This window comes from Silurus meridionalis, chromosome 8 (genome assembly GCF_014805685.1).
Source record: "Silurus meridionalis isolate SWU-2019-XX chromosome 8, ASM1480568v1, whole genome shotgun sequence".
Classification (NCBI taxonomy): domain Eukaryota; kingdom Metazoa; phylum Chordata; class Actinopteri; order Siluriformes; family Siluridae; genus Silurus; species Silurus meridionalis.
Genome location: NC_060891.1, coordinates 14,904,440 through 14,925,670, shown reverse-complemented (window position 1 = coordinate 14,925,670; position 21,231 = coordinate 14,904,440). Strand labels below are relative to the sequence as shown.

At 39.2% G+C, this 21,231-nt stretch overlaps 1 protein-coding gene across 1 annotated transcript in view; it reads right to left on the bottom strand.

Annotated features, from left to right (window-relative positions):
- Window positions 1-21,231, bottom strand: part of ralgapa2 (Ral GTPase activating protein catalytic subunit alpha 2) — a 103,990-nt gene that overhangs the window by 23,240 nt on the left and 59,519 nt on the right. The window contains 14 exon segments of the mRNA XM_046855790.1: window positions 3,052-3,179; window positions 4,145-4,303; window positions 7,960-8,115; window positions 8,241-8,364; window positions 9,956-10,027; window positions 10,399-11,200; window positions 12,206-12,389; window positions 15,814-15,951; window positions 16,128-16,196; window positions 16,303-16,413; window positions 17,374-17,482; window positions 18,218-18,276; window positions 18,371-18,499; window positions 18,975-19,103. Coding sequence (XP_046711746.1) covers window positions 3,052-3,179; window positions 4,145-4,303; window positions 7,960-8,115; window positions 8,241-8,364; window positions 9,956-10,027; window positions 10,399-11,200; window positions 12,206-12,389; window positions 15,814-15,951; window positions 16,128-16,196; window positions 16,303-16,413; window positions 17,374-17,482; window positions 18,218-18,276; window positions 18,371-18,499; window positions 18,975-19,103 — 2,369 coding nt within the window.

Here is a 21,231-nt window from a genome sequence, read left to right as displayed (position 1 = left end):
CATATTTAAAGACGCAGTGCAGGACTGTGAAGCGAGGAAGGAAGAATTGTTAGGTGATATTTTAAACATGCGGCTTGTTTTTATAATGGATCGCTGCAAATGAAGTACACAGCTAATTTCTTCTAATGAGTGGTGTTGAAAGACAGTACTTGATAAAGATCATTCAATGCTGAAGAGTTTGTACAACAACACACACACACACACACACACACACACACACAAACACACAGAGCACCATTGTATCCATTGCCACCTGCCAGTCACTCAGTTGTTTACAAACTTATCTACCTGTGTTTAAGCTATTGTTAGCCAATAGAAAGCACCGCCCCAGAGTGATTTGTGTGTGAATGTTTGAGCTTGTGTGTGTGAAAGAGAAAATACAGAAAGGGAGAGATGCCTTTGTTCCATCATGAGCAGAAGGAGAGTTAGAAAAGAGAGAGAGAGAGAGAGAGAGAGAGAGAGAGAGAGAGCAATAATGCCATGAGTCATTCAGCATTAGAGGAGTGCAAGAGAGAAGAGAGGGAGGGGAGAATGCTTGTGCATTTCATATGAAGCAGCAGCTATACGCCATATGCCATATGGGACTGAGTGACTCTCTAGGCAGGGCTGGGCATGACAGGCCTGTGGATGAGAGCCACCCACTTCTGAAGAGTATGCATCTGTGTCTGTGTGTGGGTTTGAGAGGTCATCAACTTAAAACCAAATGTACAGACCCCTCTTGTAGGAAAAAGAGCGGGGTCAGACTTTATGAGTTTGTGCTAAGGTTCTAAAAAGAGTGGGTGAAAAAGTGGGACCGGGATTCGTCAGAGGGGGCTGCAGTGGGGTACGGGGACTCCCAACACATTTGATATTGTAAGGAGCCTCTGGGAACAGCTGGTGAGTTGGGAGGAGCAGAAAGGCAGGCAAAAGGCGGGGGTGTACTGGAGGGAAAATGGGATTAGAGTCACCACAATGTGATTGGGTGAGGGTACCGGACTCTTAACTCACATGCGCCTGCCTTGGACACCATACATATAGGCACTAAAAGTTCAATACATTCAAAATAGTAGATGTTAAATATTTACTTCACCCCTGGAGAAGAGATATTTTTGACAAGTAGAAGGGAATTAAATTTTTGCTATATAATTCCTGATTCTAACTGGGTGGATAATTTTAGAGCCTGGGCATGAGCATTTCTTTCTCACAAATATATCATAAAATACTTATTAAAATGTAAAAGCCTTGACCAATTGTGTCAAGAAGCTCATTAAAAGTGATTAATGTGAAAATAGCAATGAAGAACGTATCAAGAAAGGGTATTACTACTTGGTATTAACCCTCCTCCCTCACTTCTCCTTCTGATGAGTGCTGAAAGCTGGAGCTTGCATGACTGGCGATGGGTAGGAACAGATTATAGCTATTGATTGTTGCCTGGAGCTGGATCTGACTGAAGAAAAAAGGAAGAAAGGGCCAGAGCAGGGAGGGAGCAAAAGCGAGAGAAAGAAGTCAGGAAACATGCTAACACCATCGATTCCGGTCAGCAGGGAAGCTAGTGAGGCAGACTCGCTAGGTCAGTGAATCTCAGTCCATTGCTCTCAGTCCCATTGTAATCAATTCTATGGAATAACCATGACAGAAAGTCATGAATATTCAACAAATTAAAATGCCAGTAAGCATATATCCTTAATGAATACATAATTGTATGGCATGTATATTATTTAAATTAAGCTTATTCACATGCATTCTGGCCATTTCATTCTATAAAAGACTCGATTTGTGACATTATTTTTTCTTGAACATCTTTCTTTCAGGACATCTGTGGGATGAATTTTGAAATTACAACCTGTCCACTCCCACTTGGAAAAAAAAAAAGAGGATCTGGCATGCCAGACTTCAAACTCACAGCGGCTATTTTTTTTTCCAGTAGAGCTGAATCAATAATAGATGACACATTATGTGTGATTTGAAAGGGCTGTGTAATACAGTGTCAGCAGGAGAGAGGCTTCTCTGTCCAAAGAGCTCCCACCAGGCCCTCTGGAATAACACTACTCTTTTGGCTGCAGCAACCTGAGAACAGCACCAGTGCACAAGGTGTGGCAAAGACATACGCATGGGCAAGAGCACACTCAGCTAGACAAATGCACAAAACATGGCATGGGGCAGTTTAGGGCAAGGAGGTGGACTGCAGTGCACCTTGCCAAGTGCTGGTGGCCATTTCTCTACAGCCCATCCAATTAGAGGTGAGTGATAGTGTAGCAGAGAGGTGGGCTGCTGGAGGCCTCTCCAGAGCAGGACCTCCTTTTATCAGCCTGCACCCCGAGCACAGCCGCTTCCTTTGAAGAAAAATTCAGCTAATTACCTTGGAGCACTGTCGCACAACAAGACGGTAGATTGCACGGACCCCGACCATTGTTAGATGAAGAAACTCCAGAGGAGATTTCATCTCTGCACGAATACAGTCGGCTTTCAGTGACAGAGCCAAGGCTATTGTTCCGACCGGTGGAGGAGAAAGAGACATAAGGCAAGAGAAAGAAAATAAAAGGAAGTATTCCGAAGAGGCAGAAATCCTGAAAGGGGTAAGAGCAAAGGAGGCGGACAGAGATAAGGAGAGAAAAAAAATGAAGGTCTAAGTGGATGTGTCCATGTATGTGAAAAAGGTACTTTAGAGCAGCTGTTCCTGCAATGAGCATGAGTCAGACAGTTTAATTATTCATCAGAACAGATCAAGCCTTTGTTCAAAGCTGTGAAAAGTGACCATCTTTTTGCCCTCTTATTCCCCTTTTCAGGAGACATGAGAAACAGAACTATGGCGCACACACACACACACACACACACACACACACACACACACACACACACACACACACACACACACACACAAAATATAAACTAGATATATAAAGAAAAGCTGAATCCTGCTGTGTGTTACCTGTTTCTGTTTAAACACTAGGAATACATATAATCATATTACATTTTTACAATTAATCTTTTTCAGATCCTACCTTAGTAACCGTCTTATTTTTCCTGAGTGCAGTTAAATTATTTGAGATGTGAAAAGTGCTAAAAGGATACAAGCTCTGGTAGAGCGTTAGTCGAGACTTTACTGCCCTGCTGGCGTTGATGCATGTGGACCGTACAAGACTCGGCAGCAGCGTCCCTGTAACTATTGCTCCATCAAACAGAGGGCCAAAGAAAGGGACCTGAAACAGGAGGAAACAATTTGATTTAAAGGCATCCATCAAAGGCAGATGATTCTTCAAAGGAAGACGAAAAAAGCATTAACAGAATCGAGGGATGAGCATGAGCCCCTAAAACAAATGCATATTATCACATGGCGGCTAAGCTGAGATAATGATCGCTCTATTGTAGCTCTATGGCGATTTCACATCGCCAAAGAAAATCAACAAGAATGACAGACCAAAATGACTCCAGTCAATATGGTATGCTGCACTTTCCTCTCTCAAAGCTTGTACTCATTGAACACAGTATTGAGTTATTTGTCTTGGCACTGATGTAGCCAAGGGAATTTCAAGTACAGCTCTGCCTTCTGTGCTTTTATGGATGCTTTTACCACTATGGAGCCACAGGATAATTTACTGTGTATTGTTTTTTTTTTTTTTTATACTGACTTTCATAAGTGCTTAAAATATGATATTTTTACATTTAGTATCTAAATGCTCCCCACGTGTTACTGTATAATTCAATTAGTCTGGCAGAGAAATCACTAGCAGCCCTATTTCAGTCATTCGTGAAGCTTTTGACCTATCTGATGTCCAAGCAAGCAACAGATGTGTATGTTTGTGTGTGTGTGTGTGTGTGTGTGTGTGTGAGTGAGTGTGTGAGGGACAGTGAGTAGAGTGAACAGTGAAGATGAAAGCCAGTCTGGCAATGATGAGAGCGGCAAGCCGACAGTCCAGTAATGGTCTCAGGTATGGGAGGGGGCGTTTATAGATTCTTGAGTTGAGTAAGGCATGCAGTGGAAGCAGGCAAACAAACCATCGAGTCAAGCAACCAAAGATCACTGAGTCAAGGCGAAAGCATAGAGCTCTAAATATTCTGATATTGATGTATATTTATAACAGTATTAAAAGTTATGAACATCACACATTAACCTTTTTGTTGTCCGTGAGAAAATGCAGCATGTAGACATGAGCAGTGGGCATACCTGTGGTTTCTTCAGGATCTGAATAAAGAACATGTGGTTCTTCATAGGGTAGATAATGATAAGAACGTCTCCAAAGTCAGTAGGGATGATGCCCCGCCGGTAGTCCCGCGTGTGCTCTGACCATACGATGTGCACTTCATCGTTTCCCAAATGACGAAGCTGGATAAATGAGCATAGACAGAGAGAGAGATTGATAAATAAAAACAAATTAATGTAATGACATCACACATTACAGACAAACTAAAAAACGAAGCGTCTGAGTAGAAGATAATAGATGTGCCTCGACAGATTCTACAAGCCATTGAAACTGCACTGAAAGGATAGACATTAAAGCATATTCTGTCAGCTGGAGTTTTTTGATGATGGTGGAGAACATGTTCATACAAAATATTCCACAGGGGTTTATTTATACTTATACAAATTTAGTATAGTAAATAGATAGTAAAGAATGTCTTTGGTAGCATTTGATTTTCCCGTTGCTTGAACTAGGAGACCCAAACCTGTTCCAGCATGAGAAAAGCCCTGTGCACAAAGCGAACTATATGAAGATATGCTCTGGAGTGGAAGATCTTGAGTGGCCTGCTATAGAGATTTAACCTTAACCCAGTTCTCTGATCTTAAAAGTGCTAATCTAAACACCTTTGGGATGAGCTGGAACGCTGACTGCACCATAGGCCTCCTCACTCTAAATCAATGCCTAACTTTACTAATCCCTTGTGGCTGAACGAGCACAAATCTCTACAATCCGACTCCTAAGTCTAGTGGAACCTCTTCTCAGAAGAATGGAGGATTATTATAGCAGCAACGAATATTACAGTCAGGTTACTACAAATTTGTGTCTATATAATGTAAGAGTGCATACAGAAACGTGCATACAAACTGTGAAAAAAGCCAATGCCCCGGTCTAAGGCTATGTCTAAACTAATCCGGCTACATTTGAAAACGGCATTTTTTTCAACTCTTTCATTTTCAATCATTTCCCAAAAGTTGCATATACACACTGAAGACGCTTTCATCTGCGTCATTTCCGCCTGCCGAATATTTACTTTCCGGCTCTTTAAAACGATCACTAAAAATTGTTTTCATATTTATCCACTTTGGAGAGTGTTTTCAAAATCTTTGTGGAGTAAAAAAGGCATCTCAGTGTGGACGAAATACCAAAGCGGAGAGAAAATGATGTGTTTTGAAACAAAATGTATCAGTGTGGACACTTTGTTTAAGGCCAACTAGCAACTCATCTTTAGTGAGTTATTTATTTTATTTTTATTTCTTAAAAATAAACTGACTGATCTTTAAAGCACAAAATGTACTATAGTCTTTTTTATAGTCTTATTTAATTTAGCAGGAGATAGTTATGATGTTATATAATTGTGTTATAATAATGTGTTAAATCTGAAAACTGTGAAATGTGACACAATGCTATCGAAGTGATTAAGCTATAAAAACCTAAACTTGCTCAAGGTCCAGCAAGCACATGTGATGTTACTTTAAGAGCCCTTCGACCTGATTCAAAGAACACACTAATGATTCAATTTCCACTGGACACTGGCGATGTGGACACACTTTAATCAGATTTGATTATGAAAATTTGTTTTGAAGAACCACTAATTTTAGGTTTGGGAAAAAAGGCCCTGCATCTTCTAACAATGCTTTCAAATGCAGAGAAAAAAATAAGTGTAAGAAATTGGATTATAATGAGTCAATTACAGATTAAATTGACTGCTCTGCCTGTCAAATTGCTAACATTTTCATTTTATATTAAACTAGGAAATGCATTTCAAGAAAATATTTTTTTTTCTCTAGTTTGTACTTGGAGGTAAAACAACCATTACAAAACTAAACGCTAGTGAATGAATTAAATTGTAGTCCAATCTCGTAGCCCAATCTTACAGACAGCACAGTTTATATTAGCATAAAACAATAATTATACATATTAAAAAATAAAAAATAAACACTGTTCTTTTTATTAAACAAAAATATTCAGTCTGAACTTGCAATGATGAGTATGTAGTTAGAATGCCAGGTTCGATCATGTAGCACAAGTTTAACGAGTTGATATTTCAATTATTTTTCTATATACGAATATATGCAAATGGCTGAAATTGACTGAAAACAACTTGAAGCTAAGGTAGGCTCTTTTGATAGGCTGTCGAACATCTGCCAATGCACTGGCGCCTAATGAGCCATTAGTGAAACATGCCCTCTCCAGCAAAAAAAAAAAAAAAGAAATGCAATTACTACATTTCCCCCAAAGCCCTTAATTATGCTAATGGCCTAGAATTAAATAAATCCACAACAAGCTGATTGGGCCAGTGCAAGCTGATCCATTTCAGTGACAGCAGAAGAATCAATGGCATGTAAATAGGTCAGGGGAAAGAGAGGAAATACAACATGTTGTACACATATTAGAGATTCCAACTCAACTAAAATGTGGCAGGTGTTAAAGACAACATTGTGATAATGCATGATTTGGATGACTGAGAGCTGAATACTGGTGGAGTTCTGAACGGCAGTCTTGTTGATGTGAATGTTCAGTGTTATTAGCCTCATTTAACCCCCACCTGGCTTCATTTGCAAGAGTGAATTGCACATACTCACAATATACTCTCCAAAAAAAAATAAATAAATAAAAGAGCTACACACGCCTCTAATACAACAGTTTTCCTTGTGCTCTCATACACGCCGACTGCATGAGGGAGATAGGAGTATGAGAGTGTGAGTGGGTGTGCTTGTGAGTTTGTGTGTCAGGCTGACCGGCTGCCTCCTGACAGGCTGTGGCCTTGAATGGCTGAGCCCTTCAAATAACTGCATTACTAGCACAGCCAGCTGCTCTGCCCCCCAGCACAAAATTGAATTCAGGAATTCCTCTCTTTTTGCCTTTCTCCTTCTCCCATCTCCCCCTCCTCCTGACTGAAAGTTACATTTGTAATTTAGAGGGTAACTTCCTGCCTGGCTGTGGCTGATAAAGCGGAATTATGACCCCCTCCCTCTACACCCTTGCAGCACATACTCGCCCCCTGGTTACCACCAGAGAAGGAGCAAAGCAATTAAGAGTCCAAATGAATCAAACACAGCTTACAGCACACACCCTTCCACCATGAGCTTACACACACACACACACACACACACACACACACACACACACACACACACACACACAACTACACTCTGCCGGACCACGCCCCCAGTTTCCGGGAGAAAAATCGAACGTGGCTGAGACAGACTAATAAAACACTAACAGTGAGCCGTGTCAGTGTGATCTTCCTGATGAATCTCCTCTCTGTGGGTGCGCACATGATCAGATTGGCGGCATTCGCAAAGCAGGGGCCTGGTGGCTCATTTCGCCAGTGCTAACGAGCTAACGCCTGTCGATCGCTACCCCGCCAACACGAGCGGAATTTGACAGCAGGGCATCTAGCAGGACCCTGGCCCTGGCACAATGACTTAATGGGATGATCGGGGCCCAGGTCACAGCGCATGCAGGAATCGAGAAAGTCAGAACCATTACTGAGGCAGGACATGACTACTGCTCTCTTTGGCTCTACAGCGCTTCAGCTAACAGCAAGCACACAGCGCATGGTAATCAACAGCACAGTCACAGAGTCACGCCTTACATGTGCCTGTCACATGCTTTGTGAGACTAATCTACTATCAGCCTAACAGTTCCCTAGACTTGGAAATTGTATTAATATGTAAACAGATGCAGAATAATATTGCATGGTTAGTTGTGGCAAAACCTGTGACAGTGCTTTTAACTACATAAAGACAATATTCTCTAAATATTAGTGAAGATGAAAGGATGTGGTTAGCGTTACTTTTTTAGTGATGGAGTCATCCGAGTCAGAAGGCATACGGGTGGACACATGAAAGATGACCTCCACGTTTGAGGTAGCGTAGTACGGTGCAGTGTTTCCCGTGCTCCCGTTCCTCTGCAAACCGCCCATGAACCCACAGTGCGTAGCCAAGTCCACCTGCGGGGTTCGAGACAAGAGATTCATTCAAGAAGTGAAAATACAACATGTTATGGCATGTGTTTTGTGTGTGTGTGAATGTGAGATGATGTGGATGCGGCAGAGAGCGGATGTCTGATTTGTACCTCCCATCCGAGTCCAGAGACAAAGTCCTCATAAGCCTGGCTGCCCTCACTATTGGACAATATAGAGCCCTTATCCTCCTGGCCTTCAGCAATATAAAACACAGCAATTTTGTGCGTCTCTCGACTGAAACACACGAGAACAGCAAAATTACTGATGCTCCATTTAGACAGCATGACTTTCATGTTATTCAGAATTATTCAAAAGAAATTTAGATCACAATTTTCATACAGAAAAAAAATGCATGAATCATTCAAGCACAAATAACTGATCTGGAATCCAACATATATAATATCATGTGTCAAACATAATTATTTACAGCAAATAATATTGTCTGGAAAATCTTAACAATAGCAATAAAATGCAATAAAATTATACTGCCAACAAACAAATACTCCAAACTAAAATATTGGAACACCTTATGTGGTTCTCCTTAAATTGTTACAAATGTGGAGGCGCACAAATGTATAGGATGCTTTCAGGTATGGTAGCATTAAATTTTCCCTTCATTTGAATTAGGAGACACAAACCTGTTCCAGCATGACCATACCCCTGTTCACAAAGCCAGACCCATGAAGATATGGTTTACATGGGTTAGAGTGGAAGATCTTGAATGGCCTGCTATAGAGCTTTGACCTTAACCCTATTGAACCCCAGGCACATCAGCATCAGCACATGAATTTTGCACACCTTTGTGGCTGAATGAGCACAAATCTTCAAAACACAGTCCAAAATCTAATGGAACATCTTTTCAGAAAATGACTTTATAACAGCAAATGGGAATTAAATATGGAAGGGAATGTTCAAAAAACACAAGACAAATCTTATGGTCAGGTGTCCACAAACTTTGGTTCATGTAGTGTATATTAGTAACACGATATGGCACAATATTAAAAACGTCTTACAGAATTTTTACATAGCTGACCAAAAGGGAGACATGCCAACTTTTCTTATATGAATGAAATATTTTTTATAAAAAAATTAATGAAAACAAGTGTTCATATATATATAATGGAAGGAAAGACAAAAGAGGACAACTCAAGTAAAACGAATAGTCCTCTTCTCCATCAGTTGAGCAGCGTTGCTGTGGAAGCACCGTGCCCTGGCAATGTGATGCTTGGCATGCTCAGACAGCGGTTGCTATGCACAGGGCAGGTATGCGCACGGGGAGAAAGTTTGGGCCGATCCTGGGGGTATTCTTTAATAAGCCTCTGTAATTAGCCACTCTGAGTGCCTATTGATCGGGGAGGTTTGAGGAGTGCTGAGCTGTGTTCAGCCAGAGATGGGCAGGATTAGGCTAGTGGGGGGTTGAAAGAAAGGAGTAGCTAAGAGTGGCCTTAAGACATGTCTCACTAATAGTGCTCTTAAAGGATTTAGCCTGCTGTCTGTAGTCACACTGGGTATTGCACTAGGTGAATTTATTCACTAAATGCACGCGATAATTAATGATTAGTAATCAGCGTGGTGCAATAATGTATCGCAAAAATGACAGCTTTACAACTGATTTTGATTCGACTTTACCAGTACATTAATGGGGTAGTTTCATTCTGTGCTTTATCATATCCGAGCGTGCTTTAGTATTTTCCAGTGCAATTGTGAATAGATAATATGGCTAGTCTTTGTTCACAAAGAGTTGGTAATTGGAGATAAAAGCTTGCATACCATCTGAAACCTAATGAAGCACTTAAATATGAGCATGAGAGCATTTGAAACCTACCACTGCCTCGAATCCAAATTCTTCAGTTCCCTCAAGAGCTTGGAGTTCTTCTTTAGGAGATGAAAGCTTTTTCTGCAATGAAGAAAACACAGTCAAGGCAATATCTCTATAGAATGATTTAATGCATTTCATTCGCTCGCTTATCGGTATTCTTCTCTCAAAGCCTTTCGAACAACTGTTCTAGTGAAGATAAGATTTACAATATGTATGAAACTGACAGTATAAAAAAAAAACAAATCATTCATCCTCAGGTGGCCACTCAACACTGCCAATGGCATAATCTTTGCATTAAAGACAATGGAATATGGTGTTCTAAGTTCCTCCATGAGTTTATTATCAGAGATTAAATAAAATAATTCAATAAAATAATTAGTGAAAACATTGTGAGACAAAAAAACCTCTTTCATTAGTGGGAAAATGATTCTACGCTTATGGACATATACCTGCGGTCCCAGGAGTTCATGCCAAGCTCATTGAGCAGAAGGCGACAGAAATAGAATGGTGCTTTGGGATCCTGGTGAATGGGTTCCCTCTGACTGGCTGCTTTGACACTCGGGTCTTCATTACGTCTGCAGGTTTGCTCCTCCTCCTCCTGCTGTGCTTGTCTACGAATGGCCTCCATGATGGCGCCCTCCGTCTCTGGGTTCATGCCCACAGGTGGTGGAGCTGGTTGTACGAGTCTCTGCTGAGGCTGAGGCAGGCACTCAGGACTGCTGTGACCTAATTCCTCCAGAAGCTGATCCAACACATCCACACCATCTTCAGCCTCCAGCTCTGATGAGCATCTACTTGCATGAGATGAAGTCTGCTTGAAGGATGTGGACAGATAAGGATGTGAACACTGATCCCCAGTACCGCTACAGTGCAAGCTGGTCCGGTCTAAAGTCTTGTAAAGGACACTGCCGTCCCACGAGTACTTCCCCGAGATGTCCCGTACAATCACTCGTACCTCAGAGGGGTTCTCTTTGGAGTTTGTGCTAGATGGAGACGTAGCATCGGACGGAATCTGCAGGTAAGACACGAGTGTGCTGTCGTTGAAGACAAAGAGCTGCAAATTGGGGCTCTTGAAGACCTCCGAGGAGAGTTCAGATGACTCGACGTAGGGATTGTCATGATTTTCGTTGACCATGCTGTGCAGTAGCGCAGGGCCGCCGCTGAGGGGTTGGTGGCCCAAATGGTTGACAAGATGCGTCATTATCATTCTAGCCGTCAGGGGAATCAACTCCATATTCCTACGTTTCTTTTCTGTATAAAAAAAAAAAAAAAAAAAGATGTACAATTTCAGGAACATGAGTACACGTGAATATGAGGCTCAACATAAAACCAGCTTGATTCTGTAGAAATGTATATTCCCTCAGCTAGCTCCACTCATGGTTATAAGATACTCTAATATAAAACGACTGTGTTGCTTTAGCATGAAGAGTCATGATACATGCTATTAGCACTAAGCAAAAACCTCTCTCCGTGTCACTTTTGTGCCGTCACGTTTGGGTTTTGGTTGTCTTTGGACTGAATCAAAGACACCTTCAAAGGATCTATTCAGTCTCCACAATAAAGAGGAAAAAAGTACTCAAAGAGCTGCACTAATGAGCATCACACCTTTTACAGTGAGCTCAACAGTACTCTATGAATAACAGCTATGCAAATGCTGAGGGCCGCTCAAAGGGGAATTCTAGCATTGTGATTAGAGTGAAAAGGATGCTCGCACACGACAGTGCCATCAATACCATCACAACCATTAAAGTGAAAAGAAAACCTGTATAGGAAAGCTAGTGCACTGCATTAAGGATGGAGAAAGCTTTGAGGTGAGCTAATCAATACGAGGGTGCGAGAATGTTGCTTTTAATTTTTTTTTTAGCAGGGGTTGTTTGTTAGGTGTGTAGATGTATGAAAGAAGCTACATATACTATGATAAAAGGCATGGCTACTGATAAATAGTTCTCTGTTAAAAACCTATTAGGTAAGTTTTAAATACTTACCTAATAGACGTAGCAAGGTCAAATAACGGGAAAATAAATTTGCATTAATGGTCTGCTATTGAATAGAGGACTAATGCATTCGTTTTAGTAGTTGAATCTTATAATGTATTTTTTGCATTTTTTTGCATATTGTACTCTCAAAATAGCTCTTATTGTCTAAACACACAGTATAATTCAGGACAAATACATTACAATTGTACATAAAAAAAAAACATACTAAAGTTCTTAGAGCCCAGTTTAATCCAAGTCATTAAGCATAGCATGAACTTACCCTCGGCCACTGTGAGAAGGTTGCCAAATTCTCCTGTGCTATTGTGCATCAGTGGTGGCTCAGAGTTCTTTACCTGGCCCAGTGTCAGAAAAGGGTCATAGTCTGTAGACAGATCTGACAGACTCAGGAGGTAGTGGCTCTGTTGCGTGTGCAGGTTAGAACCGGATACACAGCAGTGGAGCACCTTTAAAAAACACACACACACAAAACAGAAAAACAGATGTTACTGTCTAACACAGACACATGTTCCATGGGGGCTTCAACAGCTGGCCATACACAGTAAAAATAAGGATGAAAACGCATTAGCAAGGATAGAAAAACACTGAGCTTAATATATTTCATTCAGTCACTCATTTACACTTTTTTTTATATTTGATCACAAAACTGTTCAAGTGTAAAGTAAAAGATTTAGATTTCTATGTGATATTTATATAGTCATAATATTTATACAAGTTGTTTTATGCTATAAAATATCACAGCACATATGAGAAAACATACTAAATACATCTACCATGAAAGCGTTTCAATTGTTTTAACCTATTTGAAAAAACACATTCAAAAAAAAAAAAAAAAAAAAATTAATAAAAAAAAAAAAAAGGCATGATCCTAACATTATCATTTCGATAAGACAAGAGGCCTTTCAGTTAATAATCACCACCACAGGATCGCATTTATTACTATTGAACACTGAGGTAATAACGTTTAACACGTTTAATGAAAAACATGCAGACAGATAAATGCCTCATAAAATATAAATGCGAATACTGTTCAAATTCACCAAAAAATTTATTCTCAGAATTCTGTCTGTGTTAATTAAGCGCTAGGAAATTTTAAATATGGTTTACACCGTTTGAAAGTTTCATCAGCTAATTTTTCTTGATCTCTATAAACGTGCTTAATGGAAAGTGTTATTTTCAGCTCCTGATGGTGTTTTGGCGTGACAAAATCAGAGGGGGAAAAAAAAAAGCAGAGAGGAACATTCTTTTAAATCGAAACATTATGTGAAAATGTCGCCACATGTGGATTAGTCGAGCTGAGCCCTACAGTAGGCCACCATATGGAAGCGAGACATTATTTACTGTGCTAAGCCAGAAACCCTAATCAGAGTGGCTTTTATGGACTAATAATCAATTTCTCATGCAATATGGCAGCGTATGAATGTGCTTAAACAGATGGCTGTGCCTCTGTTGGCTGGACAAGATAAGACACGGTCCAGCACAGTTTATCACAGTGCCTGAACAGGGCTGCTTTGTTTGATTTAATTAAGACTTTATCCCTTTGGCTCCTTCTCAAACACAGCACACACAAGCAACAAGCCCAGAAGGTAAACAAACATGATCAGATATTGCCTAAAATCTATATTAAAAAGCTTTACTGATTTGCTATCTGATGTAAGTCACAACATGTTACTACTTCATTATTTCAGCATTTCCAGGGACGACAAATATGTCTCTGCATGAAATAATTGTTCCTGGACTCTATATGGACGGCACAAGAAATCCTATAACGCACAGTTTCACAAACCTACTACATCATATACAATTAGATCTCGGTGATGAACGCTCAATAGAAAACGCGCCACTGCTTATTTTATCTAAAACACAATGAGAAAGCTGAATTTTTAGCATGAGAAATGAGGCAGATGCTCTCCTAAGAGGTTGTTTGCTTGGTGACTAAGTGGTTGTCTTGCATAGCAACAGTCCACTGGACAAGAGTACAGGAAGCTACTCAAATAGAGCCATTTGAAGGTTTATACAAACCAAATTTCATACAGATTCATTTTAAAGCTGCACCATTAGTAGAACACACAGTGTATCATAAAAAGTGGAGAAATCTAGACTCTCAGCATTTAGTCCTAAATTATGGTTAAATGATCTTTTGTTGTATTTATATCATAGAGCTGTGAAGGTTCGTTTGTAATTGGCTACAGGATGCTGGTTTACTATTTCTAATTGTCTCTAACAGCACTTCATTGATAGTACCGACCGTTGCAATATTAATATTATCATCATACATTTCTGTTTCTAAAGGATTTAAAAAAATTACATGAAATTTATTTAAACTATGAAGTTAATAATTTTTGGTTTTTGAGCCATTTTATAACAAGCAATGCCATATTACGCTTCTGTTCCAAGTGATGAAACGGTGGATGGATGGATGGATGGATGGATGGATGGATAGATAGATAGATGTATAGATAGATAGATGTATAGATAGATGTATAGATAGATAGAGAGATAGATAGATGTATAGATAGATGTATAGATATATATATAGATAGATAGATAGATAGATAGATAGATAGATAGATAGATAGATAGATAGCCCAATCTTTTACCACAAAGTTAAAGAGACACAATTTTATAGGATGTCTTTGGATGCAGCCCAAAACTGTTCCAGCTTCACAATGTCCCCCGTGCACAAAGCAAGATCTATAAATATATATTTAGATGGGTTGGAGTGGAAGAGTGGCCTATAAAGCTCTGACCTCAACCCTACTAAACACCTCTGGGTTGAATCGTGACGCTGGCACCACCCCACCTATATTAGTGCATGACTTTACTATCACCCTTGTGGTGACAAATCTCCACAAGCACACACTAGACTTTAGTGGAACATCCTCCTAGAAGAGTTTATTAGGAGGGAATTATGACAGCAACTAAATGTGGGATGGGAATTTTGAGAAAGCACTCTGCTTAACTGCTTGGTAAAAATGGGTGATGTTAAATGGTCATAAAAACAGATAACGCCTTTAATAACAAAGAACAAATTTGTTCAGTACATGCTGTTATTAGGAAATAATCAATTTCGGGTTTGCACAAGGTAATCCAATTTGCATCGGACCATTTCAAGTCATGGATTATTTTCCTATATCCGCATGCCGTCTTAATTTATTCACAGTGTATTATGTATTGATGAACACTCAGCAGTTCTTGAACTACAGAGTTTCTCAGCAGACATCGTTAAAAACCATTGAGCTTCATGTAAGAATGTGTTTTTTTCTAATCAGCTGAAACTAAAGTGTCCTCCAAATCCATGCACAGTTTCACGTTATCCTTGCAACAAAAGACAAATTAAGGCAGGAGTTAAGTGCACTTGCAGTGTACTGTTAGGATTAGTGATAAATTGGAAAATAAAGTAAGCCCACTGTACATATAATAATTAATTGCAAATGATTAATGGTCATATTAGTGAAGGCGGAAACTAATGACCTTTATTTCATCCGTATATATATTTTTTGTCTTTGCACCAGGTGCAGTTTCTCTCATATGATGATGAGTTGAATTCTGAAGTTCAGCATTCATTGGCAGGCTTATCAATTGAACAATAGGGTATTTAAATAATTTGGCCATTTTTTTCTTCTGAGCATGACATCTGCACAAAGGTCTGCGGCCGACCGCATCTGCTCAACAGCAAGGGACTAATATCTCATTCACTCTGTGCCCCGGTCCCCTCATCAGCGCACGCTTTGGTGCTTAACTATGAGCTTTCTCTGCTAGAACCTTTGTCTGGAATCAGGGAAGAACACACCATACCATTAAAGCACTGCATTTGATTATGCAATACACTATATTGAGGCTTTTCGTTTATTAAATGTGGACACTCACCCTGTATATGTAGTCCAACAAAGGGGTTTTGTGAGAGGCAGGGTCATCCAGCATTGGCATGGTGATGGGCTCCAGTAGTATGGATAGAGGGACAGTCATGCACCAGTCAAGCAGGCAGAGCAGCAAGGATACCATTAACTACAGCATTAAAACGAAGGGGAAAAACACTTAATTCAGCTAATAAACACAGCACCCTTTCATTAAAAAAGTGAAGGGGAAGACAAGAAGACAAAATGTATGAAGAAAGTGAGAGAGCCACAAGTAAAACAAATAAAAAGGTACAAACGGTACTCCTTTAAAGCATCTGAACTTACCTTTTTATCTGCCTCTACTGTAGAGTGCTCGGCACTGGGCAGAAGGAATGCTAACGTTGCGACAAAGATCTACAAAGGGAAGAAAACAAAAATCAATCACTGGTCTACCACAGTGAAAGCAAGGCAAATTATGTTCACATTTTGTCCAGTCAAAAGGAGACCCACATGCACTTACTTCAATTATTCTTTTAGGAAGGGACTGCTCCAGTTTCTGCAGGTGCTGCCAGTGACAGATCAACAGCTGGAAGATGTCGCATGCTACATGGGCCACAACTTTATTGCCAAACTGAAAAGAGGGGGGAATATTTAAGAAATATTTAAGAACTGAGAAGTGTGAGGAAACTGTTCCAGATGAAAAAAAAAAAAAAATGATGGACAGAATTAATAATATTATGCTGCATGCTTTTAAGATGATCTAAAATATATCATTACTTGTAAATAGAAAAATGAAAGCAAGAAAAACCCGGCAGAGCTACATGAATTTTAGTGTAATGGATTTTGACTATTGCTATATACACAATTATCTCTAAGCCTAGGGTTTGGGCTTTTGGAATTTGATTAAATTCTCCAGTATTGCATGAATGGTTTTCTAACCATGACCTGATAGACAGTCTAATAGAAGACTAAATAGCGAAAGAGAAAATAAATGATGCTCCAATAATCCTCTAGCTGCTTTTAGTGCTCTTAGAGGATGGCTCCCTTTACCCACCACCTACTACCTCATTTTTTTTCCACTCTATGTCAAGTTGTGCACCTCAAAAAGGTCGATTTTTGGGTGGGAGAGGGCAGGGAATGAAAAAGCTTAAAATGGGATACATCATCCGAGTGTAAGTGGCTGAGAAATGATTGTACCATGTCCCTGCACTTTTTGTCGCTCTCAAAAATAAAATATAAAAAAAAATATAGAAAAAGAGAGAGACAGCAGAGTGGTCTATTGTTCTCCTCAGGTATTTCACTAATCATGTGTTAACACACATGGACACTCATGACAATACAACAAAGCATGTTCTGTTTGCAAAGTGGGGTCTACATTATATTTATTGTTGGGTTCTTACAATTACCGTTGCTTAACTGGTCATGTGAATTGAAACACGTGTCTTCATAAATAATGAATGGAAAATATTTCAATAGTTGTATTATTTAAAACAAATTGCCATTCATTTTTTAAAATACAGGGGCCTCTGTCTCTAAACCATTAAGGAAACCACCACACTGGAGGACTGGACATTACAGGACACACACTAACCTTCAAAGTGACACCAAGAACATTAATGGCATCGTTCACGTGAAGGTGTATCTTCTCATGACGCAGCTCCTCACACACCCAGAGACCCAGACTGCAGATTGCAACACACCTACAAGGATACATAAACAGACACAATTTAAAGCGCAAACGTTGATACACACATACAGAAAATACACAGTTTGCAAACACATGGAAAATTATAACCGTTAAAAAAATCACTTATTTTTAACCCTTGGGTTCTGTTGGGTCACAAGTAACAAGTGCAATAAATAACACTAAAAGCAGGTTCTTGTGCTTGACTCAGTTTCACAGATGGACAAATTATATATTATATTGTAATCTTTTAAAATTATACCATATATTATAAAAGTTTTTTTTTTAGTTTGCTTGATGCTCAAAGTAACAAGGTAGTGTTATGAATGCCTGGTGAATCGCAATGGTGGTGTGTGGGTGTGTGTGTGTGTGTGTGTGTGTGTGTGTGTGTGTGAGACAGAAAGTAGTGAGTGAAGCTTTTATTTACACTTCTGCACACACGTCTACGCGCTTTTGGGACGGCGTTTCAATCACCACTTTCAGCACGGATCATCGAATATTTATATAAATGCTACATTTGTATTGCCATAAATCATTCAGAGATGGCATGGAGCAAGAGCAGTAGAATAGAGATTTCCAAACTAAATCATAATGACAAGTTACTTTTTGATAGCAATAAAGCTCAAAGATCAGTGGAGATACAAGGGGTCTTCTTTATCTAGCAGTTTATATATTAGTAATATGTTCATATCTTTATATTTTAGCAGTCCATACTATTTTAAAGAAAAATAAAGCAAATGATTCAATCTACCTGGCTCCTTCATTTGGCTCATTACGTGCCGTCTTCAGCAGGATGTTTACTAGGTAGTCCTAAGAAAAGCAACAATCACGTGACTGAAGGCATTGCCATGGCAACTAACCAAAATAAGGTTACATGGCTAGTGAAGAAAAGACCATAGCATACCTTCAAGTCGTCTTTGCCGACCGCAATATCCTGAGATTTTGGTGTAGACTGCAGTGAAGGCATTTGCTGGTAAAGGTTGGGGAAGCAGACCAGAGAGCCGAGTACTGTTTGAGCTTCAATTCTTGGACACTATTAAACAAAACCAGTTCAATTACTTTTAATAACGTTTACTATTTCACGTTTTATATAGATGAGAAGTGGGAATAAATAAGTCAAAAATATTTTTAACAAAACAAACTACATGTCCAGTAGCATTTCATGCCTAATCTGTGTGGCACATTAGCATAGGCCAATCAGAGAAACATAAATATCATGTCCATACTTCCATATAGAGCACCGATTAAGCTCAGTGTTGCCACAGTCTTATAAATCACTACCAATTATAGTGTATCCTGTATTAATTATTTAAGCTTAACAGATCATTGGTTTTCATTCTTATTGTTTCCAGTGATTTTGCAACACAACTGTCGGGGGGAAAAAATAAAAAATTAAAATAACTCCACTCCAGTCAGACAAAACATTTCTCCAAAAAGCTTGAACTAATGCCTCTGATAGTGCAGACAGAGCTAAATTAAAAGTGTGCACAGGATACAGGCTTTAATACCTCAGAGTTATCTGTGATGAGGACGCGAGCAGCAGCGGCGATGAAGTCCCCAACCAACATGGTGAAGCCGGGCATGCCGAGAAAGAAGAAACGTGGTGAGCACCACCTGATCATTGTGTTCAGCACATCCTGGATGTAAACAGGGAGACAAAAAAGACATTTAATAAAAGACACTTTACTTTTATCTATACTGTAGAAGACAACAGACTGCACACAGCATACTTTGTTGAATTTGTGTATAAGTAGGTTTTAGAGTAAAATGCACTTTTTAACAGAGCAGACAAAAGAGCAGTCACAGCCGTTACATACAGTAACAGCAATGACATACAAACAGGAACGCACATCCGGACAAAGGCACAAACACACACAGCCGACATGCATGACTGCTTTGTGTCTCTGCATTCATCTCCCTTAATTGAGTTCTTTGTGTAGAACGGTAGGCAAAAATGCATACAAAACAGAAAAACACAACCAATAAAAGATGAAGAGGGATAAAAAATAAATAAAAAAAGAGAGAGAGACCTGCTGTGATAAAGATGTAAAATTGGTAGAAGCGTTGAGTTCACATAGACATTTTATGCTCATTTTGCAATAATTGACCTTTGCGATGCAGAGCAAGTAGTAGTAATTAACTGCCATAAAACTGCAGGATGATTACTTGAAATGAATGCTTTGCAGGAAGCGGCAATTCTGCCAAAGCGGTTCCATTATGCAGCTGTAAATACAGCAAACTCAATCAGAACGTAGTTTGTTTTGAAAAGGAACACGCAGACCTAGAGTTTGGGGCTACTGACAACAGTGTGCAAACAGAAACAGCCTTGCAAGAACTGAGAATCAGACTTATATCTGATATTGCCAATTACAACATATTTATCCCTTCTAATTATTCCACAAACGCCTCTAATTTAATATTTAAAAAAAATGGGTGACTTTAAAACGCCTAAAACATGTGTTAAAATCTGTGTGGTGTCGATCAAGTCGCCACACACCTGCCAGATTTGTTGACTTATCGTTTCCCCTTGTAATGTGCAACAGGAACTTGCTAAACATTAACCACAGACCCTATTTGAACAGAATAGCTTATCTATGAATTGAAAGCATCTCGGATTGAATTCTACATCCACACGTGTCGTATTTATGCAGTTGCAGTGATATCCATGTCTAACAGCCAAACACAAAGATATCAGGCATGGACTGAATATGTGGCATTATATATTACGCCTAAAATCTAAACTCTGTGTGTCCATCCAGTTACTTTTTGAGCATACATTGGTTTGTTAAGGTTTACCCGTCTAGTAAAGGGTCACAAAGTTACTCTTGGAGGTCATGTACTGCTACCAATGTAACCATCAAACTTTACATAATCCCACACACACATGACAAAGGAGCTCTCATTAGGCTTATTTACATAGAAAATATTATGATACCATGGTCAAAGTAGAAACCCTGATACTATATATATAAATATATAGATGTAAAGTTCTAAATTTCTTTTCTCACAGAAAAAAAAATGCTATTTTAATAGTAATGCCATTATTTTTTGTACATCATGTCACACTTTCCTCTGAAGACAAGCAAGTGAACAAATACATTTATTAACACAAGAGAAAGCAAAAAAATAAACACCTGTATAAAACTAGCATTAATACTACAAAATTAAAATTATATTCACTAATGTATTGATAATAGATGTAAATACTGCAAAACATACTGTGACATTCCAAGTTCACCATCTAGAATTTATGGCAGTTATTACTAGAGTAAAAAAAAAAAAAAAAAAAAAAAATATTCATAGCACAGACTACAGCACCATCTAGCGGCGAACGCTTGATAAAAGACTTCTCTTTACATTAATCGATGAAAAACGTAAGTAAAATCAAACTTGTACTTCGTAATTTAGATGGTTAAGTGTAAATTAAGTTTAGTGTGCAGTGGACTGCTTTAAATCAATCAAGAACAGCAAAATACAGTGCAGTCAATCAGCAAGTTACCACAGACCAACAACGTGTAGAACAGGGGTCCCCGACCACTGGGTTTCCATGGAAAAATTGTAGCGTGAAACTGGTCCGTGGTACAAAAACAGGTTAGGGGCCACTGATGTAGAAAATACTGGCGCCCTCTAATGTTCAACCTGTGATTGCAAGACTTCTTGCCTTTTAACTAATATAGAAACATCCATCAACCAGGAATAATGACCAGGTATAACATTATGGCCACCTGCTTAATATTGTGTTGGTCCCCCTTTTCTGCCAAAACA